This window comes from Mirounga leonina, unplaced genomic scaffold, assembly GCF_011800145.1.
Source record: "Mirounga leonina isolate KUSES-001 unplaced genomic scaffold, KU_Mleo_1.0 Mir_170, whole genome shotgun sequence".
Taxonomy (NCBI): domain Eukaryota; kingdom Metazoa; phylum Chordata; class Mammalia; order Carnivora; family Phocidae; genus Mirounga; species Mirounga leonina.
The window spans coordinates 11,737,099-11,755,183 of NW_023270433.1; the positions used below are offsets into that span (position 1 = coordinate 11,737,099).

The window sequence follows — 18,085 nt, forward strand, 5'->3', positions numbered from 1 at the left end:
TAGTTTTAGAAAGGTATTTATAATGAAGATAAAGGAGTAATATACATAATAGAGAATACTTAGAGAGTTCTTTTTTTGGTAAATAATTTTTATTTTATTTAAGTGATTTTCTTCCATCTCTGGCTTTGAGATTTTATGTTTAATAAAGATAAAGAGGTAACTCACAGAAGAGCAAATCGCTCAAATTTACTGGTAGGCAGAGAACTGCCTGAAGATATGCTGGTATCACTTACATCCATTGAGAGCAAAAAATTAAATACAGTTACTGGTAACTAATACTGTTTGGGATGTGGGGCTACAGATACTTTGCTACATTGCTGGTGAACTATGAACAGTAATAGCCTTTCAGAGAACCAAACTGGATATAAGTAAATTAAATATAAAAATTAAAAGTTACTTTAAAAAACATGTGACCCTTTGATCCAGCAATCATACTCCTGAGACTCTATTCCATAAAAGATTTAGAACACATACAAGGATGTCTGGAGAGGCTAGAATCTGGAAACAAAGTAAATGCCTACCAAGAGAAGAGTAACTGAATAAAAATCTACACATAAAAATAAGCATGTTTATGTGTCCACATGAAATTCTGTATGAGTACACATATGGCTGTATACAAAAATTTTTATTTAAGTTCAAGGATAGACAAGTAGGGAGAATAATGGAAAAGAACCAGCTTTGGAGTCGTTCCTGAGTTCAAATTCTGCCTCTATCATTTATTTACATGCTGAATGACTGAAAGCAAATTACTAAGTTTCACTGAACCTCTGCTTCATTTCTAAAACGGAAATAGTAATTACCACTTCATGGGGATTTTCTTAGAATAATGACATAATGACTATAAAGTGCTCAATTCGGCATGTGACACATGTGCTCAAAAGGGGCAGCTATTATTATTATACTTTTTCATTCTTGAGATGAAAAAGCAAAAAACAAAACCCCAGACAAACATAAAACAAAAACAAAAACAAGAGTGCCTCCAAACTCCATTGCTTTTATAAATAAGAAGCACCTTGGGGCGCCTGGGTGGTGCAGCTGGTTAAGCATCCAACTTTTGATTTCAACTCAGGTCATGATCTCAGGGTCGTTGGATGGAGCACCACGTCAGGCTCCTTGTTCAGCAGGGAGTCTGCTGGAGATTCTTCTCTCCCTCTGCCCCTCCCCCTCCACATGCTCTTGCTCTCTCTAACACAAAAATAAATCTTAAAAAAACCTTAAAAATATATATACCTATGTATTTTCTATTACTGAAAGGCCTTTGTCCTTGGATTACAAAAGTCACATGGGAAAAATCCTACATATATCCCATTATAAATCAAGCTTGACAAAGCAAGATGATGATGAAGACATTCATCAGTTTTGTTTGCAAGTTAATTTTCGGGGGGGGGGGCTTCACTCTACAAATCAAATCCCTGTGTCCTATCTTAAATTTAGTCTTTGAAGAAGCTAAGCAAAATAAACCTCGAGGGGGGCCTGGGTGGCTCAGTCAGTTAAGCGTCTGCCTTCGGCTCAGGTTCTCATCTCAAGGTCCTGGAACCGAGCCCCATGTGGAGCTCTCTGCTCAGCAGGGAGCCTGCTTCTCCCTCTCCCTCTGTGCTCTTTCAAATAAATAAATAAATAAATAAATAACCCTCTAAGGTAATATTACAGGTGGAATTTCAGAACATAAAGCATGTATCTGGCAAAGAACCCATGTCCAAAATAAATTAAAAATACATATACATAAGTAAATATTATTGTCAATACATGTATACTAATATGTACAAATCCTGCTGTTTTAGTCCATCTGGACTGCTATAACAAATACCACAGACTGGATGGCTTAAAAACAGCGGAAATTTATTGCACATAGTTCTGGAGGCAGGAAATCCAAGATCAGGGTGTGAACATGGTTGGGATGTGATGAAGACCCTCTCCTTCACTGCAGACTACTGACTTCTTGCTGTGCCCTCAAACGATGGAAGGCAGCGAGGGAGCTTTCTGGACCCTCTTTTATAAGGGTGCTAATCGCTATCATGAGATCTCTGTCATGACCTAATCACCTCCCAAAGTCCCCATCTCCTAATACTAACACCATCACTTTGGAAATTAAACTTCACCACATGAATTTTGAGGGAGACAAACATTCAGACCATAACATTTGCTAAATGCAAGAACGCTCATAGCAGCTTTGCTCATAATGGCTAAAACTGGAAAAGAACAAAGCAAAACCAAACATCTGTAACAGCAGCATAGATTTTTTTCAAGTGTGGCTTTTTCAAGTGTGGCTTATTCATACAGTGGAATACTCTCAGCAATTAAAAAAATGAAAACAAAAAACAAAAAAATGAAGACGCCTCCTGATACACTCCCAAAATAGAATGATCAAAAGAAGTCACATACAAACAAGGACATGCTGCACAACTGCATGATTGCATTTAAATGAAGCTCAGGAACAACTGAAACTAATGGTAGGGAAAGAAGAGTCAGAATAATGGTTATTCAAGGGCAGAGAAGGGGCGGTTATGATTGGAATGCGACAGAAATAACTTTTTGGGGTGCTGGGTATATTCTTCCTCTTAGTAGTAGTCACAGCGGTGTATTTATATGTAAAATATCACTGAGTTGTATACCTCAAAGTTGTATATTTTAGCCTATATAAATTACACCTTGCTGTGAAAATAAATTTAAAAAATTTTAAAGTAATTTTTCCCCTAAAAAAATTTCAGAACAAAATTTAAAATATCAATACCATTCCTATACAACAATAACTATTATTTCCAGTAAGGCTGAAAAGAAAAGCAATATAAACTTACATTAAATAATACTGCAGTGTAAAACAAAAAGAAGCATTCACCAATATTATGATGGTTAAATAATCTGTATTTTCTGATCATCTACCAGCAATTAATTAATTAATTCTTTTTTTATTTTATTTGACAGAGAGACACAGTGAGAGAGGGAACACAAGCAGGGGGAGTGGGAGAGGGAGAAGCAGGCTTCCCGCAGAGCAGGGAGCCCGATGCGGGGCTCGATCCCAGGACTCTGGGATCACGACCTGAGCCGAAGGCAGATGCTTAACGACTGAGCCACCCAGGCGCCCCTAAATAATTATACATCCATGAGAAATCTTTTTAGGTTCTAGCCACCCACACAGTAGAAGTTTAATGTGAAATAAAAAGCACATGACACCAGCATATATAAAACGTTAATCAAATAGATCAGAGTTTGTTAATAAAGTGATCTTTTACACATCATATAACTACCAGGTTCCTATTCAAGAACCACCATTTTCATGGAACCAGAAAAACTGGACAGTTCGTATCTTTAAAAATTATCTGTCTGAAAATCCACACCAAAAACATTTAAGAAACAATTTTTGACCAAATGTTTCAAAGGACTTCAAAAGAGGATTTGGAAAGACAGAGATATAACTGAGAATTATTTATCCAAAATATAATTTGCCAGCAATAGGAAAAAAAAAAAAACAACCAAGTAGGTGTACCTTCACTAGCTATACCTGTTACGTATCTTCATTCTTCAATGCCTCCATTCATACAACAAGTACAATGCTCTTCCATCTGTCCATGGCTGGGGAGCTCTTCTCTGGAACTGGTCTTAAATGTTGCATTACTTATTACATTACTCTCCTGTTCTCCCAAGCTGAATTAATCACTCCTTCAATGGCCCCCACTGCTATTTCAGGCCACCCTGACTTGTGTCTATTGTAATGACAAATGATTGCTTTGTGTTTCACCTCCTAGCTCCTGCACTGAGGTTGTAATGAGCACTCAATAAATGCTGTTTGAACAATGACAGCAACATAATGGAGGGAATCAGAATATCAGTTCTTCAAAAAAAAAAAAAAAAATCTGTCTAGAAATAAAATGATGACAACAGCAATATTTTGATCAAGTAAAAGTCATTTTTTGGTGAGAAAAGGTCCAATTTTGTGTTCAAAATGCTGTTCTTCCCCATAAGACTATTACTTTAAAAAACACTTATGGAGATATTATTCATTTAAGGTTTTAATATATCTTTAAAAGAAGCCCACCTTTTGTCACACTGAAAAATGCTGATGTTTTATTGAGGGTTCTGAGCAATTCATTCAAAACCCAGGTCTGGGACTGGAGAAACTGCTTTCCAAAGATAAATACTTCAAGAATGTGAGAAACAACAACAAAAATTAAAACCAATGAGATGGGTGCAAAGGCACAAAGCATCATCGAATCTTGAAGAAAATTAATTTCAATTCTTGTATGCTGTACAGAGAATAGTTTTTATTGCTTTGCTTATAAAACCTTGAGGAATGTATGCACTTGAGAAAGGGATACTATAAAAAATGAGAATTCTTCCTTTTAGAGGAATGCGCTAAAGGGAATACAATTGAAAAGAATAAAATCATGTTCTTCGAATTGTAGAAACTAGAACTAAGCCTTACCTACAAAGAACACATTTCTGTGAAGTGTGAAAACAATTAAAATAAACAAAAGAAAGTTTTTCATACTGCATAGCATGAATGATCTAAAAATACAATTATGTTCAAAAAGGATTTAGCTACCCAATGAGTAGAGGACATCTTTTGCCTCTGAGGTGAAGCCAATCAAGAAAGAAAACCTTTTTCCTTCTTTTCTGTGCCAACACTAGAAACAACTTTGGGCTAGAAGTGTATTTAAAAGTTCTATTCTTATATTAGATAAAGGAATTATAAAAAGTTCCCTGAAATCAAATAGCCATAACAATCTTTTCCTAACAGATTTTTAAAAGGATTAATGCTGAATTACCAGCCCCTTACCTTTGTAATGAGAATTCGGTATTTTTCTACCAGGTGGTCGTTGTTGTGACAACCTGCTAGCAGCTGCCAGACTTCTCCTCGCAGAGCTTCAGGAACACCGCTCCTTACTAAGGATGACAACTGCTTTGGTCTCACACTCAAGTTGAGATGCCTAAAAATAAAGCCATAATCTGTAAGTGTATTATTTTTTTAAAGATCTTATTTTTGGGGCTCCTGGGTGGCTCAGTCGGTTGAGCATCTGCCTTCAGCTCAGGTCAGGATCTCAGGATTTTGGGATTGAGCCCTGCACCGGGCTCTCCGCTCAGCAGCAACTCTGCTTCTCCCTCCCCCTCTGTGATCTCTCTCGCACTCTCTCAAATAAATCAAATCTTTAAAAAAAAAAATCTTATTTTTAAGTAATCTCTACACCCAATGTGGGGCTCAAACTCACAACCCCAAGATCAAGAGTCACACCCTCCACCGACTGAGCTGGCCAGGCACCCCTAAACAGTGTTATTTTTATGAAAACTAGACTAAATGATTTTTACAGACTTAATAAAGGTAACATACTAATAAAGAAAAAAAAAATAAAGCCGTTGAATTAGATGTGGCCAAGATAACTAAAAGATTGGGTGGTGGAAAGAACTGTGCAGACTGTTTCCTAAGTATCTTTAAATTATTGCTCTATTTTTATTTTTTTAAATAAAAATCAAAACTAGAAACTATAGCTTCATGGTTGTGGCTTATTTAAGAAAAACAAAGCAAAATTCCAATCAGTGGACACAAAGCCAAAGATAAGAGCTTGGCCCTGCATCAAAACTCACAAATGAATTGTGTATTTATATGTACCAAGTTAAAATTAAGCTAAAATAAATATTTAAAATAAATATAAAAATAAAGCTTTCAGCATTTTTTATGATACCTTGCTTCAAGTAACATTTTTGAATGACTGTAAGAAAATTTCTACTGTACTACTGTAACATCCAAATAAGTTATTAAAGTCTTTGAACTTCATTTATCTAGTCTATAAAATGGGGAAAATAAAACTTATCTTGAAATGGTATAATTTTTATTTTTTTTAGATTTTATTTATTTATTTGAGAGAGAGAGACAAAGATAGTGAGAGAGAGCACAAGTGGGGAGGAGAGGGAGAAGCAGGCTCCCCGCAGAGCAAGGAACCTGATGCGGGACTCAATCCCAGGACCCCAGGATCATGACCTGAGCCGAAGGGAGACATTTAACCGACTGAGCCACCCAGGTGCCCGAATTGGTACCAATTTATAAAGTGATTTACATATAATCTTATTTGATCTTCACAATAACCATCTGAGGTAGGTGGTTAGTATTTCCAGTTTTACCGATGGAGAAAGAAGTCCAGGGAAGTCGATTAAATGACTCAGGCAGTCCTCAAACTCAGATCAATAAATATTCTGTTGGATTTCATGGCTGCTTTGTGTTCTGAAAGCCACCATTACTGAGTCAGTAATGCAGAATCCTGACCTGGAAAGGCTTCTGTGACTACCAGATTTAAACAGAAGTTACTGATACAAAATGACCACTCTCAAAATACAAAAAGGACTCAGACTTTTCTCAAAACATTCCCAGAATTCTAAAGAATAATGCACAGTACATTTAAAAATGGTTAATTCCATGATGCTAGTACCCTAATGCGGTAGCTATAGACAATTCAATATGGTTTTGTCTTTGCTTGGAAAAATACATATATATATATATATAAAAGTTGAAGGGTTGTGAGCAGAAAGAACAAAAGCAATTGCTACTTAATTCAAGGATTGGTGCACTATGGCCTGTGGGCCAAATCTGCCCACCGCCTGTTTCTGTAAAGCAACTTTTATTGAAACATAGGCTTTTTAAATTGTTTACATATTGTCTATGACTGCCTTTGCACCACAACAGCAGAGTTGAGTAGTAGTGACAGAGACTACTGGGCCACAGAGCCTAATATTTATGACCTATATATTTATGGCCTAAGTATTTATGACCTGGCTCTTTACAGAAATAATAAACCTAACCCTAGGTTTATATGCTAATCCTAGCTTAATTTATATTGGTAAAATTATTTTCAGAATAACTTTATGTCGTTGATCGTATTAACTTTATTTACCCTCAACATACTATTTTATACCAACATTAGTTCTCTTATCCACTAAGAATCACATTAAAATGTACCTGGAGAATTAGAGCTCAAAGGTACTATTACAATACTGCCACTAAAATCTAATGTGGAGTTAAATAAACCAACTTTAGGCTCAGACTTGCCTGTGTTAAAAATTTTAGGTCTGCCATTTACTAACCAGAATTGCTGACTAAATCCCTGAGCCAGTTTCCTCATCTATATAAATAGATACTAGTTCATAAGGCTGTTATAATAGCTGAAATCAAGTACATAACTTAGCACAATGCCTGGCATATGGTAAATTCATTAATTCTCACGACTATTACTACGAGTACAACATCCATTATTTTTAACTCACAATAATCTTGAATGGTAATTTCAAAGACTTGTATATTTTGTAAATGAAGAAACAGACTCAGAAGAGTTAAGTGACTTGCCCAAGACCACACAGCTTGGACGGAGGAGAGGAAGGATGTAAAGCCAGGTCTATTAGGCTCTAAAATTCCATGATATTGCAATGTTTCCTACCTACAGAACATATACAATAATGATGGGGAAAAAAGATGAATTAAAGAAGAGAAACAAACTATATTATTATTTCTGAAGACAGGACCCAAACCAGTGAAGACAGTTTTAAACACCTTAAAGAACCATGTAGCACCAGCCCTCCTGGGCCTCACTGGGTACCACCTATACAAAAAAGGCCAACAGACCTAAAGTCTCCAGAAAGAAGCTCAAGGAAGAGAAACGAAACAAGAGCAAAAAGAAATAATAATTTTTAAAATTAAAAAAACAAACATGTAGACTCAGTTAATATATTTGAGGAAGTGGGAGAAAGACATAATATAAATGAATGAATGAATGAATAAAATTTGGTAACAAATTCCAAGCAATTGTATAAAATGGTGGTGAGTTCATCTAATAAAATCTAGAGTCTGAATGCTGTATCTCAATGATTTTAAATATACTATTATGTAACCATGTCAAGATTCAATTACGTTTCTATTTTAGAGCAGAAACCTTTTTATACAGATGAAATGCCTGCCAGCAGCAGTCCAAACACTCCAAATTCACTGAGCTGAAAATATAATTGTGATGAGAGCATCAGCAGGTTTGTCTCACCACTGCTATAGGAATATCAAAAGTAAATGAGAACTCTATCCTGGGCGGGTGAAGGGGCTTTTTGCAGAGTTCATTTACTAAAACCACTTGTATAAAGACAAACCATGCTTTGGTTTGCATTCTCCTCCTGTACACATTTGACATTTCCCGATGTGGAGCACGTTTCACCAAAAGTGTAAAGCACTGTGGGAGTGCTAGAAGCAGATGCATGCCCATTTGTAATCCCATCCCTTAAGGACATGGAAGATTTTTAAATGCTGAAACACAGTTTTCTAAGAATAGAGTGAAAGGCTTAACAGTTAAATTTTCTGAGAAAAATTAGACCCCAAAGTAATAGGCCCATGGGGAGCTTACATGACAACCCTAACAACCAGAATGTCAGAAATAGAGAAGTGCTCAGATCACTTTCAAGCTTTTTTTTCCCCGCAGCATATAATGGCATCCTACAGAGAGGAAAAAGGAAACTACATAAATGTCTCACCAGCCTGACTTAGCAGAGTGTCTCTGGTTTCATTAAGAAATACACCACAGTGTATCCTTTCTAGACAGTCTATAGGATAGTGCTTCTTAATATTGTTGTCAAGCTATCTCTCGAGCTGAGACTTTCTCTTGACAAGAAATTCCTGAGTTTTACAAGTGTCAGTAGGAAAAATAATTGTTAGACCAGTCAATATACAGCATGTTCATAACACTCTGCTCTGTCACTTTAGGTACATAATACAGATAAGGAAAAATCCCACCTGAGGTCTCTACTGTGGCTCTGTGCATTGTGTAAGCATCTTCCAAACTTCCCTGATTATTGTGTACTGTCTTAATTGTGTATTATCTTAACCAGTCAGTGGTTCCTAACCACGTCAATAAAAAGGAGCTCTTTCCTGATTTATTCTCTCCATACATTCCATGTCTGAATTAATATTTTCTGCAGCAATGAGAATTTATTAGGTTTCTGATATTCTGAAAGGTGATTTCAGATCGTCACTACTTACCCTTATAAATCTCTAAAAATAGAGATTCTAGAACACAAACCCCATACTTTGGTTTCTATAATAGGTTCCAAAATAGAACAATTCCAAAATTGAATATTGTAGTTAGGGGAAGATACCCTACCCATAAAATGAGAATTACAGATGAAAAGGAGAACTATTCTAACTTACCATTTTGACAGAAGTTCTCCCCATGTTTCAAGAATTTTTCCTGCACATTCTTTGGATACATCACCAAATCCACTCAAGAGAGGTTCATCATTATCTTTAATAAATAAAACACATAAAAAAGGATAACAGAAGTGGCTATGCTAGCCAGAAGAATGAATGGAAACATAACAGTCAAATTTGAAAGATTTTACTGGGAGCATAAAAGTCAGAAGTTCTATTTCTCTCTTTTAGCATACAGATATAAATACAAAGAAAATAAAAATGATCCTAGGTACAATGTTGCTATGATCTCTTTATTTCTTTCACTTTCCATAGAGTCCACATTATGTTAACTGTAGAAAAGAGCCATTTCTAAGACTCAAAATATGCTATCTTCGTTTTCCTTTTCCAAAGCAAACAACTTTATCCAGGAAAATATATAGCAGTCTTGTTTACCACAGTTAAAAAAAGTTACAAACCACCTAAGTGTCCAACAATAGGAGAGCAGCAATAGGAGGCTGATTAAATTATGATATATGTTTATAATGTAATTACATATTGACATGTGTTTACATTAATAATCTGGCAAAATGCCACATAAAATAAAAACCAGGAGCTAATAAATCTTCATTCTGATCAAAATAGTCTGGAGTAAATTATGCTAAGACATTAACAATTACAATCTCTGAGTGATGGAGTTATGATTTCTTTCCCCCCTCCTTTATGTTTTTAGGACTCTAAATTTTCTACAATGGCATATATTTATTACAGAAAGCACAAAAATATTAAAAAAGACCAAAATGAGTCATTTCAAACTTTAGTAATTAAGTAAACTCAAATAAGAATTTAAAGATTATAAGATATGAAGATAGTGAAAAAACTGACAATGATAAAGGCCTGTGAGAGGAATTTAAAAGTGTAATGAAAGGGGGAAACATGGACTAAGACATTTATGTAATCAATCCTCTTTTGCTGGACACTTGGGGAGTTTTCAATTTTCTGCTACAAATAGTATCAGGATGAACATAACTCTTGTTTTCACTGGGCACATGCCCAGAAGTGGACTTCCTGGGATATTTTGAAGCTTACTGACAAATTGCCTTCCAGAATGGCTCTACAATTTATTTCCACTAGTAGGGGACTACGGTACTTCTTTCCAAGTGTCCTCACCAATGCTATTTCTAAGTCTTCTGGCTTAACCTGCCTAAACAAAGTTTGGACCTTTATACCTTTAATGATTACATCATGAATTTGCATCTCTACTAGCAACAGCTCAGAAATCCATGATACTTATTACTTCTTTACATTATAACACCTTGGACATTAGCATCGGTTTTGATGGTGAGATAGGGAAGACACAGACTGAATGTAAGTGAGACTTCTTTTGGGACAAATGGGAGACAGGATAAATAAGGAAAGGAGAAAGGCTCGAGGGCATGAAGATAAACTTTCCCAACTTTGCTATTTTGCCAGAATTGGCCCTACTTTCTAATGCTTCAAGTAATTCTCTACTCATTCAATTATCAATACAACACAACAACTCTTTGGGGAATAGCAGCTATAAAAAATGTACTAAAATGTACCAGAGATGACAATTCCTTTAAAGAGATTAGGAAGATCTGTCTTATCAAATTCTCTTTTACTGTTTTGGATGCTTTCAACATATCTTGACAGTAGCAGTTTGAAATATGTGTTTAGAACTCCATCTACCTAAGGCAGGGGTATGGGTGGGGAGGGAGCAGGCAACCTCAGTTTCAGAGTATTGTTTCTGAACACCTCCCCTTTATACCTGCTGGCTTCCTGCCCTGGGAGCACAAATGTCCTATGGATAAGGAGCCTCTCTACTAGAGGACTATAGCCATTTCTTTCTAGGAAGCAAACACATGACAACAGGATGGGTCTCCCTGGTCCATACACTAGGTTAGAGAATGAAAAGATGGGAAGACTACACAGCTTTCTTAAGCCCCATGGTCCTGTCATGTCATTAGCCTTTCACTATGGGAATGGATGGGGGGGAGGGGGGGGCGGAAGGTTGGAGGGGTGGGGGGGGTAAACCTATCTCACCAGTATCTCCCGAGCATCTATTACACACCAGGAATTGTGTTATACACTAGGGAAACAATGTGGGCAAAAAAAGACACTTTTGTCCTTTACAGAACTTGTGTTCTAGTGTTCCCTAACTCTCCCATGGTCTGCTATTGGTCCTTATCTCTCCTAGTTAACACCTGTTACTAGAGGCCCTCTGAACTCCTCAATTCCACTGAAAAATGTATGCCTGCCATAGATTAGAACCAGACATTAGTCCGGATGTTATCCTTCAGCTGGGCCCAAATTTCTTTGTAACAGGTAGATATTCTTTAAAATCTACAGCATTCAGATTCAGCATTTGACCATTCTCTGGTTTCATCAAAAATAGAGTGTCTGTCTCAGTTTATGGTGCATTTTGTTTTTACTGCTGAGTTTTAGGGGAGAAGAGTTCTTTATTACTTGCTCTTCCATCTTAAGCAGTGTTGACTTAGAAGGTAAACTACAAGTCTCAAGACCACTAGTTATAGAGCAGTCTCAAACGGTGAGAACAATTCCACCTTTCCCAGCTTTAACACATGACTCAACTGTTTCTGCAGGAAGACTTTAAATTGTATCTCCAACTTCTCCCCAAACAATATATGTGCTTTCTTTGCACTTCAAAATGCTTTATGTGAACTAAATGCACCATGATGATTACAGAATAGAGCTCAGACTGCTAACTCTCAGAACTGGATAAAGATCCTCCTTGCCTATTTCTAGCTGTGTGGCCTTGGGCAAATTCATTTTTCTGAGATACCATTTCCTTATGTGCAAAATAAGGATAATAGAAATCTTGTTTTTCAGAACTTTTGTGAGGATTATATAAACAAAGTATTATTTTACTTTAGAAACAAATTTTAAAAGTCCCAGCTCAAAAACTACTCATCATGATGTCCTACCACATCTCCCCACAATGAAAAATGGATTCTCCTCTATGAATTTCCAGAACACTTTCTGTGAACCTCACATAGACACATGCTTCATATGACCTTCTATCATAATCAGCTTTTTTCCTCTTTATAAAAATAAAAAGTCCTGGTACAAAATTATAGGTTAGAAAATGCTTCCCAAACTTTTGCTATTCCTGTGCTGCTCCTCTCCACTTCTCACTTCTATATAGTAGCTTTTAACAGAGACGGACAGATTAGTTAATGGATATAACCATAAAAAAAGAAAAAGAGAGAGAGAAAAAAAGAACTGGATGATTCCTAATGTTTATCAGTGTGAAAATCCAATAATACATAAACATAAACTTGTGTATTTAAATACTTATATTTTGTGAAAGAGTCATGTGTGGAAGCCACATTTTGGCAAGTGAAATTGTCCCTGTAAAATGAACCAGTTGAAATGGGAACATTTATTTAGGTGGAAGCTATGTCAAGTTTGCTCTAAAAATGTGCTAATACACTAAGCTAGCACATGCGGATTCTTTAAAAAAAACACTAATTATAAATCTCATTTTTTCCAACTTGATTACAATTATCTTAAAGAAGGTCCTGTGCTCATCATTTTTGAATCTCCCATGGTCCTTTGCATACAGTACATTCTCGTAAGTATTTACTGAAAGAATTCCAAATGCTATGTCACAGTATCAATTCCCTCGTAAAATTATAATGGTGTGCATGGTGTACCACCCCATAATAGAAATTAAGCTCTCCCTACAATTTACCTTCCTCTTCATCATCTTCTGGAGGAGAAGGTATCATTGAACTCTGAGATCCAGACTGTGGCAGGCGAACTGAGGGACTGGCTGTAGTTTTCCTCCTCTCTCTCTCTGATTCACTTTCCAAGCACACAACTTCATATAAAGTGTCAGTATTGTTCTTTCTCTCCTTCTGCTTTATCTTGAAGATGAAAAAATATTATTTACTAAGTGGTACAATTATTTTTTAATTGAGCACTACACTTCTGATTTCATACAGGATGTGAGAATAAAAAGGTATAACTTTGAAATGTCTACACTAAATGTAACCTTTTCTTTTTTTTCTTTTTTAAAGATTTCATTTATTTATTTGACAGAGACAATGAGAGAGGGAACACAAGCAGGGGCAGGGGAGAGGGAAAAGCAGGCTCCCAGCCGAGCAGGGAGCCCAACGCAGGGCTTGATCCCAGGACCCTGGAATTATGACCTGAGTCGAACGAAGGCAGACGCTCAACAACTGAGCCACCCAGGCGCCCCCAAATGTAACCTTTTCTAAATAGAAAAATATACGTTTAGACTTAACAATCCGCAGGAAAATAGGCTAGCAGGACTCTAATTCTGCAGTTTTATTTAAGTTTAGTTTAAGAAACTATCGATGAGGGGAGCTCCTAGGTGGCTCAGTTAGTTAAGTGTCTGCCTTCAGCTCAGGTCATGATCCCACGGTCCTGGGATCAAGCCCTGTGTTGGGCTCTCTGCTAGATGGGAGTCTGCTTCTCTCTCTGCCCCTCCCCCTGCTCATGCTCTCTCTCACATGAGCTTTCTATCAAATAAATAAAATCTTAAAAAAAAAAAACTATGTAAAAATGTTTTATTTTTTTATTTTTTTAGAGAGGGAGAGAGGGTGGGGAAGGGCAGAAGGAGAGTGAGAGAGAGACTCTTAAGCAGGCTCCTCGCCCAGTGCTGAGCCCGATGTAGGGCTCGTCATGACTCTGAGATCATGTCCTGAGCTGAAATCAAGAGTCCAATGCTTAACTCAATGAGCCACCCAGGCACCCTGGAAAAAATGTTTTAAAATATTCTAACACAGTTTAGGACTAAGAGAGTCCTTTTATTTCCATGCCTCTTCCCACTCCTTTAGCTTAATTAAAGCAGTGTAGGGAACTTTTCTTTAACTGAAAGCTGTAACTGGGGTTGGGGTGTAGAGGTGAGTGGCAGAAAAGAGATTAATGAAATTCACAAAAATTTTGTATCTCAAATTGGTTTGTATTTTGAGGCAAACACATAGTTTGAACTCATCTAAATTAAAAATTAAGGACCAAGAATATAAAACTTTTCCAGTACCAAATTTAAATATATTAATATTCTACATTACAGCCAGTTTAAGAAGAAAGGGGAAAAAGGAGTGAAATACAGAGCAGGAAGAAAAAGCAGAATTATAGGAAAAGACAGAAAGACAACTAGAAATGTGGCTACACCAATGAGAAAGATATACAAGCATAAAGTAAAAATACAGAAAGAGAAGAGGGGGTTAAAATGCTCATTAGGTACAAAAATACCAGGCAGAGCGGATTTTATCATCTGAATGTTCATGTATGTTCTTAAAAAAATTATCCCAATCCTGGAAGACCAAGTTAGTGGCAACATGTCCTTTCAATATCATCCTGAAACAGTGCTTAATATAGGAGTCGGTAAACCTTTCTGAAAAGGGCCAAAGAGTAAATATTTTAGGCTCTGTGGGCCACTAGTCTGTCACAACTACTCAACTCTGCCACAATGGTGCAAAAGCCCCCATAGATACTAAGTGAGTGTGGCTATATTCCAAAAAAACTTTATAAAAACAAAGGTCAGGCCAGATTTGACCCACATACTTTTTTTTTTTTTTAAAGATTTTATTATTTATTTATTTGAGAGAAAGAGAGAGAGAGAAACAGCATGAGAGGGGAGAGGGTCAGAGGGAGAAGCAGGCTCCCTGCTGAGCCGGGAGCCCGACGCGGGACTCGATCCCAGGACTCCGGGACCATGACCTGAGCCGAAGGCAGTCCCTCAACCAACTGAGCCACCCAGGCGCCCGACCCACATACTCTAGTTTGCCAACTTTGTTTTAACATGTCCACCTAAGGATTAATTTTCTAGATGAATAAACAATTCTGACTTAGCTACTTACTATTAAAGACCCAGACTCTATGAAGTTATATATTAACCTATAGATTTGTGTCCAATAGATAGGCAAATGATTTCTGTCCAGTAGAAAAGATAACCCAAACTTACCTTTAAGACATTAGCCAGTTTTATTTCTGACCTAGCAATCTTGTTCTAACATTATTATTTTTTTTAAAGGACTGTATCAACTCAATTTCCTCAAATACGTAGAGCCAGTTTTACCATCTTACTGGCTCCCTCAATACTTAATGAATTGAATTAAAATCTATGACATAGGTTCATTCTAAATTTATAATTATGTTTAACTTTTAAGTATTACACTTTGATAGGGAATAGGACTTCCTTTTTTCATTGTTACAAATTACTCTCTGAAACAGTTAATTACTATCTAGAAGAGTTCAAAGATCAACAGCTCTTTACTTAAAAAAAAAATTCTCAGAGACTATATAAATGTGATAACCATTGCAGCTCACCTAGAAACTCTTCTGTGAGTTATACTGACCATACTAAAACTGCCTTTTGAAGTCAGATAAACATAGTCGCGAACTGAACCCTGCTTATAAGAATGCCAGCTATTAAAAATGATATACATTGTTGAAGCTGGGAAATAGTACATGGGGGTTGATTATACTATTATTTTTATTTCTGTGTGTTTGAATTTTCTGTAATAAAAAACTTTTGAAAAATCACTCTTGAAAAACACAGACTTGAATAAATGTCTTAGATGACTGAACATAATAAAGATGTCAATTCTCCTTAGTAAAAATACCAATTTTTTCCCAGAGCTACAGAAGCTAAATCTAAAGTTTACATGAAAAATAAGAATATCCGGCAAAATCCACAAAAGAACTGGGGAGGTAAGGTAGCCCTATCAGGTATTAAAACATATTATAAAGTCTACATAATTAAAAGTGTGATATTGGTGCATGAGTAACCTAAAAACCCATGAAAGAGAACATAAAAGCCCGAATAAAGTCCAAACATGAAAGAAAATGTGATATATGATAAAAAGTGGCATTTCAAATCACTGGGGGAAAAGTTAGACTATTCAATAAATGGCTTTGGGACAAGTAGATGGCCATTTGGAAAAAGATTAAATCAGACCCATACTTTACACCATACATCAGAATAAAACACTAATGAATCAAATCTAAAAGTAGAAAAACAAAACCATATAATAGAAGAAAGTGTGTAAATTTCTTTATTATTGGGTATAGGGAAAGTATTTCTAATTATGACTCAAAATCCAGAAGCTTTAAAGGGAAAACCTTGATAAATTCAAGTACCTAAAAATATAACCATATGGCAAAAAAAGCTGAAAAGATTCATCATAATTTAAGTTACAAGACAAGTGACAAACCAGGAGAAATATTTGCAATTTATATCTCAAAGGGTTAATCTCTCAAATACAGAAAGAGCTTCCAAAAAACTAAAAGGAAAAAGGCCAAAACCAAAAAGCCAAAGATATGAAGGATAGTTCAGAGAAAAGGAAAGTAAAGTCACCATGAAATATATGAAAAAAGGCTTGTTTTCATTCATCAAAGGATAAATTAAGACTACCATCAGATCCTTAAGTTTGGCAACATACTCTTGACAAGCCTGTGGAGAAACAGGTACTCTCATATCCTGTTCATCTCTATGATTACAACAGTGAGAAAGGGAAATTTGGCAAATATAACAAAATTACATATGCAAAATTATCTACCCTAATATGCACTTTCATTAAATCAAAACATATGCACAAAGTTCTATACTACAACATTATCTGGAATAGCAAATGATTTAAAAAAATCCAAAAATCCATCAATAGAAGACACTTAAAAAATCATAAATCATGATTCATCCAAACAACAAAGTACTATGTAGCCATTAAGAATGAGGAAGATCTCTATGAAATGATGTGGAATGATCTGCAAGATATAGTAAGTTAAAAAAGCAAGGTGCAGGACGGTACACAGGCTAGTATGTATTTAAAAAAGGGAGTTAAAGGGGTGCCTGGGTGGTTCAGTCATTAAGCGTCTGCCTTCGGCTCAGGTCAAGATCTCAGGGTCCTGGGATCGAGCCCCACATCGGGCTCCGTGCTCAGCAGGAAGCCTGCTTCTCCCTCTCCCACTCCCCCTGCTTGTGTTCCCTCTCTGTGTCTCTCTCTGTTAAATAAATAAATCTTTAAAAGAAAGGGGGGGGGGGGAGTTAAAAATACATAGGAGTATTTTACTATTTTCCCAAAAAGAAACATTGGGACGATAACCCAGAAACCACTAATAATGGTTACCTATGGGTTTGGATGGAGAAACATGAATGAAAGTTAAGACTTCTGAGTACATTTTTACATAATCTTGATGTTTGTACCACTGTATATATTTTAAATATTCAAAAAATTAAACCAAATAAAAGATCCAAAGTCCCCAAATTGAAAATATGGAAACAAATGAACCTAGATATATGTCAAATGGTAACGTAACTATAATGAAAAAATTTTTTTTTCCAATTAACTTTTGAACACAATACTCATTTTATAATCATACTGGAACATGTTCAAAGGGGAAAAAAGTTCCATAAAATCTTAAACTTCACTCAATAGTTTATTAATTGCAATACTGACTTTTTTTGAATGAATATCAACAAATGGAAATTTGAAACTATACTGACCCAATTTCATATTATATACATCCATTTTTATGTTATACCTACATATTACAGTTATATTAATAAACGTTTTCCCCAAAATTTAAGCACCTATAGAAAAGTTCAGAATATGCTAAATATTCTGAAAACCTTTTCATTTAGAGGTTTACATATTGATTTTTATATACTGATATGAAAATATGGGTCTTATTTCCAATTAAAAGAAGTTTGTACAATGTAAGTTGTACACAAATTGCATCATCTGTATTTTAGAAATGGTACAAGTTTGGGCGCCTGGGTGGCTCAGATGGTTAAGCGTCTGCCTTCGGCTCAGGTCATGATCTCAGGGTCCTGGGATTGAGTCCCGCATCGGGTTCCCTGCTCAGTGCAGAGCCTGCTTCTCCCTCTCCCTCTGCCACTCCCTCTGCTTGTGCTCTTCTGTCTAT

General features: G+C 36.1%; 1 protein-coding gene across 8 annotated transcripts in view; it reads right to left on the reverse strand.

Moving 5' to 3' along the window:
• The window catches only part of RABGAP1 (RAB GTPase activating protein 1), a 159,803-nt gene that overhangs the window by 76,110 nt on the left and 65,608 nt on the right, over positions 1-18,085 (reverse strand). For all 8 annotated transcript variants that reach the window (XR_004681217.1, XM_035015842.1, XM_035015844.1 and 5 more), the window contains 3 exons: positions 12,882-13,056; positions 9,167-9,260; positions 4,775-4,925 (listed from right to left, as the gene is read on the reverse strand). Coding sequence is in view for 7 of the 8 variants with exons in the window: in XM_035015842.1 (XP_034871733.1) it covers positions 4,775-4,925; positions 9,167-9,260; positions 12,882-13,056 (420 nt within the window). In the remaining variant the exon portion in view is untranslated. The remainder of the gene's footprint in view (positions 1-4,774; positions 4,926-9,166; positions 9,261-12,881; positions 13,057-18,085) is intronic.